At 50.1% G+C, this 7547-nt stretch overlaps 1 protein-coding gene across 6 annotated transcripts in view; it reads left to right on the top strand.

The window, feature by feature from the left end:
- Positions 1-7547, top strand: part of AKAP1 (A-kinase anchoring protein 1) — a 28822-nt gene that overhangs the window by 7774 nt on the left and 13501 nt on the right. For 3 of the 6 annotated variants that reach the window (XR_003095350.1, XM_025210514.1, XM_025210534.1), the window contains exon 2: positions 5307-7032. Coding sequence is in view for 5 of the 6 variants with exons in the window: in XM_025210514.1 (XP_025066299.1) it covers positions 5331-7032 (1702 nt within the window). In the remaining variant the exon portion in view is untranslated. Of the gene's footprint in view, positions 1-2426; positions 3038-4180; positions 4296-5306; positions 7033-7547 lie in introns of those variants that run through there. The other 3 variants (XM_025210527.1, XM_025210519.1, XM_025210523.1) reach the window with 3 other exon arrangements.

Below are 7547 nucleotides of genomic sequence, written 5' to 3'. Positions count from 1 at the left end.
TCTTCCGTGTAGCCGAAGGAGCCGTGTCCATGCCTTGCGTCCCGCTGAGCACAAACGTAAACCGCGCCAGCTCGCTGTGTCCGGTTTTGCACCGGGGTAGTGGACAACTGCGTTCCCGCTGCCAGGGGATGGGCTTTGTTGGTTAAGGAAAGGCACGTCTGCCCTGCCTTTATGTAATTCGAATAATGCTTGGAGGAACGGGGCGGCAGGAAACTGCACGGGTGGTGAAAGGTCAGGGGAGCGCTTCGCAGTCTGGGGCCTCGTCTTCGGGAGCTGGACGGGGGACAGTCCCGGTGAAGCTGGGGCAGGTCTCTCCCGTTAGCAGGCGAAGGAAAACCCCAGGTTTCTTCAGGTCCGCCTCATGGGAAAACTGCAGCAACTCTTTGTCCTCTGGTGTACTGCAAGTAATAGTTGCGGAGGGAGGGGAGTTTGGAAGAGGGGCAGGTGGCAATTGTGGATCCATTACTGGTGATATCATGCTACCCCTCTGGGGGCTGGTGAAGTCACTAGAAAGAGGAAAGTTCCTGTCTGAAGGTCTCCAGTTTCCCTGTTGGCAGGTTACCCGGCAGCATTAGTATGAGAGAGCTGCCTCCCCCTTTGAAACGGCGAAAGACGTTATTCTGCTGGGTAAAAACAAATGCAGGCGACTGTGCTCAGCTCGGTCCGGGGAGAATTGCCCTAATGGCAGCTTAAAACCTGTAGGGAGCGAGTGTGGCACGAGCATTTCTAACCTGCAGCTCCGCTGCTGCAATTCGCTGGGACTGTTTTAAAGCTGCTTATGTCAACTCCGATTTGCAGCACTGTTTAGTGTAACCAGCGCTGGAGGGAACACGTTCTGCCCGAGAGGAGGAAAACTGTAAGCAAAAGTGTCGGAGCAGGCAGCGGGGCGCTGGAGCCAGCCGAAAGGGCCGGTGACTGGATCTCTCTAAGTATCTGCGATGTGATCTCGGCTCGGCAGCCTCACGGCGGATGACAGTGGAGCTGTGGGGGAAGGGGAGGGGAGGGTACGATGACCCTCCTATGAATGCAGGGTGGATTAGCAACTCGCCTGACCTTGAAATTTGTTAACGTGCTGAAATTAATCCATAAAGGAGCCTGCCTTTCTCCGAGTCTCATTGTAATGTAAGGAAGAAGCAGCAAACCTCCCTGCGGCATTTTGCTAATTTGTCTATTTATAGACCATGAAAGCGCGCGCGCCTGAGCCCCTCCAGCGTCTGAAGGTAGCTGTTTGTTAAACTACAGGAGCTGCAATTAAGTGATGCAGCGTGGCTGGGAAGATATCTCCTAGTGCTGGACTCTGACTGTGGTGCATGTCGGTGCCTCGGCCCTGTACGGTGGAAATAACTTAATGCTGGTAAAAGACTTGGGGCCTGATCCTGTTCTGCTTGCTAAGCATCTTGGTGCAATCACATTTCACCCTGTTGGAGTCTCTTAAAACAGTTAATGCATCTACTCCTGCCCGTCTTCGCCTCGGTGACATGGGAAGCAGCAACGAGGAGGAGGATGCAGCCACGCTTTGCATTGGCCACTGAGGCACTTAGTTGTGTGAAGGGCCAGGTCCTGCTCCGCGTGACGGCTCTGGAGGCCGTTGCTTCGCCGTGCTGCCCTGCGAGCGTGCTTTAAATATGACCTGCAGCAATTGCCTTTAGGCTTCAAAGGTAGCTGTTTCAGCTGCTGGCAGTCACCGATGTTCCTAGTGAGTCGGTTGTGATGGTGTCCCTCTCTTGGTGGCCTTACTTGTTATACGCCATGACCGCTGTGCCACCAGTGAGCTGCCTGGGAGCCCTGACAGCTGATTTTTCTTTTTTAAATCCGAGACCTAGAGGCAAGATACTGCTGCTTCTCAGACCCATAAATCTTGTTGGGACTGCGCCGCTAAGACCCATCCCTTGGTGACGCTATCAAGGCTGTCGTTTCGGTCGGCATGAGGAAGCTCCACGGTAATCTAGACGTCACGGTGGCCAAGAACTCCACGGGTGGAGGAGAGTTAAAACTTGTTCAGCCTCCGTGGGATGAAACGGGGTACTTAGTGGTACCTTAAATCTGTTGTGGCATCAACATAAATAGTGTAGTGCATAACTATACCGGATACTAAAACTTTTCACCGACTTTCCCCTGCTCTTGAACACGCTGCCTGGAAATGTTGACTTGCAAAGCACCGACTCTACCAGCATGGAGCAAATCTGTTTGTGGCCTAGCTTAGTCACAGGGCAAGCTATAGGGAAATGCCTCTTAACCATATATTGTCAGCAGGATGCTTTGTAATGATGCTGAAGAAATCTCTTGGCTTTTTACCGTAGTGCCTCTTGCAGTCGGATCCAGGTGTTTGACTCATTGAGCAGCAATAAGAGCCCTCTGGCACCTGGCTTTTTGTCCTGTATATTCAGTCTGTAATGCTGGTGAGAATAAATCCAGATGAGAAACTTGGGTCCCCTCTTGTGTGTTGGTTCCTGAAAAGGTCTCTGTGCTAGGTGCGGAGTAGTGAACCGCCTGCAGAGCTGCAATGAAACTGCTCCAGATTGCAAGGTTCTTCCTCTTAAATTAACTTCATTTATGAGCGTCCATGAACAGCTGGTCTAGAACAGTGAAGCAGATGTTAACTTCTAGGGGAAAATACCTAGGAGCTTCCATACTTCGAGCACGGGGTTGGACTAGATGACTTCCTGAGGTCCCTTCCAATCCTTGTTGTCTGTGATTCTGTACTGGATCAGCCTAGTGGTCTTCTGTTTGGTGTCTTGTCCAATATTTAAGGTGCAAGAAACCAGTACTTTGGGGTTAGGGAATAATCTACCTATGGGGGAATATTTCATCCCACGCTGCGTTAGAGATTGGCTAAAGCCATGGTGTCCTCTTCTCTGGAGCTCTTGGCTTGGGCTGTTGCTCCTAGAACTTGCCCTGCACCATGTCAATGGTAATAACACCTGACTCTTAGTGGCTGCCTGGGCAGTGTGGGCTTTGCTTCATCACTCTGGATCCTGTTGGTCCAAGATGTCCCTCTTAAATGGCTGCAACTCAGGAGAAGGAAATGAACTAGCTGGTTAGTATTTCTGTGGTCCGCCTCCTCCAAGCAGCACAAGATTCTTGAAATCCTCAGCTTCCCATGGACTGTTTTTTATATATAGCTTGCAGTAACAGATGCGTAATCAAAGGCTACCATGCCACTTTACTCTAAGGGATTTCTCTGATATTGCTCTACCTTGTACCCTATTCCAAACCTACTCTGTGTAACCAGACATTCAGGCTACACAGACTGCAGGGTGCTGGGGGGTGGCTTGAAATGGTTCTCCTGGGTTTAAAACCAGTTACTAGAGTGCCATGTAGTTTTAGCAATTACTCTAGTAACTGGTTTTAAGCCCAGGAGAACCATTTCAAGCCACCCCCAGCAGTCTGTGTAGCCTGAATGTCTTTGGGTTTATCTTCTGGCTACACTTTGAAAATTCAAGTATGTGCATTCATAAGAACGCTTGTAAATATTGCTTTTAATTTATTTCTAAATATTTTTATATTTTTGATATTTTTTTTCATACTTATTTCTTGCATGCATGCCAGCCCCTGGCTTCTTTACAATTCATTCCATCCAGGAAGAGCACACGCCAGCTGCAGATGTTTCCTCAGCCTGATGAGGGTATTTGCACCCAAAAGCTTGCAAAGAAGAATTTTTCCAACCATTTGAGTTGGTCTAATAAAAGATATCAGATTTACCCAAACGACCTTGTCTGCCCATGTCCTTAGACCACCACGGCTACAACCTAGACCCCTGTAAATATTGTTGCCTTTCATGTAGGGTTAGTAGACCGTTGCGGGAATCTTTCTAAGCACGACTGACCTAACTGCTTCTTGGAGCCAGTGGTCCTCTGTCAGTGGTACCTTTTAACATCCTTCCATAATAAAAGCAGTACAAGTATCCTTGGTTGTCTTGGGGCAGTCGGCTATCTGGCAGTGCATAACTGTCATGCTTATCTAATATTGTGGCATCGGCCCTGTCTTAGGTCGGTCTCTCCAAGAGGAAGAATTTGTCGTTTAAAATTGCAACCCGATTCACCACTTCAGGACTCCCGTTTGATAGAGCTGCGTTCTTTAGAGGAGAAGCAAACTGAAAACAGATGGGGGAGGAGGGGGAGCCAACATGTTAGTCTTGCCACCAATCTGCTTAGCTTGCAAATCGGTGATTAGTGCAAGGGACAGAAGGACTAGTAAATTCCTGGGAATACCAGATTGGCGAATGGCAGGCTTGCTTCCCATGTGTTACTAAATCCCACATCCTGTGCTAGACTGAGAAAAATGGTGGTTTATGGGTAAGTGGAAGGACCGCACTGGTTCCTATCTCACAAAAATATTGTCATGCCTTAAGTAATGGCAGCCATCTCCTAAATGAGGGACGGGTATCACCCATTTGAATGGCCATGTTGGGACTTTAAGGCATCCTAGTTTCACTTGGGTCTCTAGCATTTCTACAAGAATAATGTAGGAAGTGGCTTCTGACTGATCCCATGTTTGGGGATCTGCCAAGTGAAGATGCTGTTGAAATGCCGTGTATCTGTTGATAAATCTTCCAGCTCCTTCTTGGTAAATCGCAGAAAAGAACTGTGTGTCGGACCATCGCTGGTCTGACGCGTGAACTTTTCCTTGAGTTAACTGCCGAAAAATTATAGATGGGTGTATTTTATGAGCCTGCCATAACATTTTGTCTTCAAGAAAGCAGGATTTTTACTCTCTCCTGACAGGGGTTGAGTTTTCCAATCTCTGTTTTACTCTTTCTTGGCAGGGGTTGAGTTTTCCTATCTGTCTGGGGGGAAACGGAGCAAAGAAGCAGTGGGAAAACCACTAACCACAGGCATGAGACGAGTTAGGCGTGCGCTGTAGAACAACAGATTTTGCTCCCTTGTTTAAAGTGCATGCATTGTATTCATTTATAGCCAAAGGCAGATGGACAGTGCAAAGGGAAACCCTCCATGTAAAATGCAGCGTCTAACTTGTTCAGGGTCACGTTGCAGGGTGGCGCGTGAGATGGGAAGAGACCCCAGGTGTCCTGGCTGCTTAGGTCCAGGATTATGTCCCTGGGATGATGCAGACACAGTAGGGATGCTCCTTTACTGAGGGGGGGGGAGGGTGGAAAAGCACTTCTTTAGGCAAAGCCACCGATAAGTGGAAAAGAGGTGCGTCAGTTGTGCTGAAAAAAGTTAGTAAAGGATAGCAGAGAGTGATTCGTAAGGCTTAGATGCTAGAACATCTTGCCTTGCTTTTTTAAAAAAAATTTTTTTTTTAATGTGACTTACCTGTTTGTGTGTGTCCCCCTCTCTCTCTAGGTGTAATTGCTGAGGCTGTTCAGGATGGCTTTACGCTTCCGCAGGTTCTTGCCTTACGCCTTGCCTGGAGTGCTGGCGCTGATCGGATGGTGGTGGTTCTTTTCTCGTAAAAAGGAGCGTGAAAGCAATCATGATAGGCAAGTCTTGGTCGGCGTGGAAGAGCAGAGGATCAAACCCCCCAAAAAGGAGCCTTCATCAGGAGAGGAACCAAATGTCCTCAGGGTGCTTCCTGTGCTGGCGGCAGAGGGCCGCCCAGAGAATGAAACCTTTCCTCCCAAGCCATTGTTGGGGTCAGCGACTCCTCCTCCTCTCTCGCTTCAAACTCTCGAGGGGTCAGATTCGTCCGAGAACCTTCCTGCCACAGCAATGACGGCCGTTGAACTCAACACGTTGGATGACGACAGTGACAAACTGGAAAGAGCGGTGTCTCGGGAGCAAAGCGGGTCCCCTGCACAGGTATCTCCCCCTCTAGTCCTGGAGAGCGTTGAGTCGACTTCCAGTGCAACTCTCGGCCAGCAGCCACTGGTGTGTCCAGCATTGGAGTCGGCTCAAGAGCCTTTTGGAAAGATTGGGGGACTGGGTGAAGTGGAAACGACTTGTGATTCTTTGAAGAGGCCGCCCCGGGAAACCCAGTGCCCAGAAACTATGTCTGTGGACCCCAGCCTTTCACCAGCCCCCTGCCCAGAGCCGGGCAAGGAAGCTGATTCCCAGCCTATCACTCCTGATGAAGAGGATCAGAGGGAGGTTGAAGGAGTTGATTTAGAGCAAAGAGAGTCTGAAGTTGGGATGTTCCCGAATAGCTGTGCGGAGTCTGTCTGCTCGGAGCCATCCGGGAAAGAGATGTCTGAGTCGACTGGCAGTACTGTACCTAAGTGTCAGGGAAGGGAAGACCAGCACTCCCTGTATACACAGTTGAAAGGAGATGGTTTGCAAAAAGGGTTGAAAGGAGATGGTTTGCAAAAAGAGAGAACTGGAGGAGTGAGTTTGGACAAAGATGAAGTTGAAAAAATTGAGCAAGTTGCTATACAGATTATTTCTAAGGTCATCTTAGCGGCCACTGGGGAAGTGCTGTCTGGGTCGGTAAGTGATGTGTCCAGTAGGCTTTGTCAGGTTGCAGCCAGTCACGCTGATAGACCTCAGGAGAGAGCAAGCACCGTGCCGTTGGATCCAACACCTGCGGCAGAGCCCAGCAGAGAGAGCGAGGCTGCCGCTGCCCAGAGCATCACCGCAATACCCGCACCTGGAGCAGAAGAGAAACTCGACAGTTGCATGACTTTCTCCAGCTACTTGACACATGGTTGCTTATCTCACCCTGTTCAGGTAGACCCGAAAGACCCTCAACCAAAGAGGTCTGCACATGGCGAGGTCCCAGGAGCCCGTCGGACTTTGGTCGCAAAATGCCAAGCGTCATTGGAGGAGTCGCCTCCGGTGATGGAGGACTCTGGGTGCAGTGCGTGCACGTCGGAAGATGGGATGAGCATGGAGGATCCGTTGCAGAGCACCTCCTTGTCTCTCCTGGCAGGCCAGCATACGGACTCGCTGAGCACGTCTGCCATCCAGGATACTTCCATCGAGCAGAGCTTGGTGCCCAGTGAGAAGCCTGCCACCCCCAAGTTACCAGAAGATGACAAAGTGCCATATAGTAATGGGATGTTGAAAGAGGACAGTCCGGATCTGAGACACGAGAGGAACTGGACCACGGAGACGGATGCAGACCACTCGGGAGGTAAGGGCTTGGGGTGTGTGGGAGACCCCTGGGGAAGTATACTGCATATACTGTGCATGGCCTCTGTGCTGGCACCCCAGCCTGCATCGCTGTGTAATGGGCCTGTTTTGCGGCTGGCTTCCCCCAATAATGAAAAGCTCTAGAGGTTTATACATAGATGCACCTTACGTTTAGACGAATGTAAGTACCCATCACTTGCTGCCAGCTTTTACACCCATGGTGATGAGTGCTCCAGAGAAAAACCTTGGCTAGCTGGCATCCGCTGGCCACCTGCCAGCCAAACACTTGTGCACATGGTCTGCTTCATCAGGTCTAGGATCCTCAGCAGGACCGAGCCCCCAGAGCACAGAGCCTTTGGCTTACCCCATAAGCTTTTAGGTTCTTGTCCTCTGTGTAGATAGTGAGCTATAATGGTGCAGCCTTTGGGAACAGGGCATGTGCCGAGACTCCCTGCTTGGCAGTGTCCGTGGCTAGTGTCTTTTGGCTTACAGATGTTCCTTCCCTGGCACGTGTAG

This window comes from Alligator sinensis, unplaced genomic scaffold, assembly GCF_000455745.1.
Source record: "Alligator sinensis unplaced genomic scaffold, ASM45574v1 scaffold118_1, whole genome shotgun sequence".
NCBI classification, from domain to species: Eukaryota; Metazoa; Chordata; order Crocodylia; family Alligatoridae; genus Alligator; species Alligator sinensis.
The sequence above is the reverse complement of the archived record's forward strand: the minus strand, read 5'-3'. Positions and strand labels throughout refer to the sequence as shown.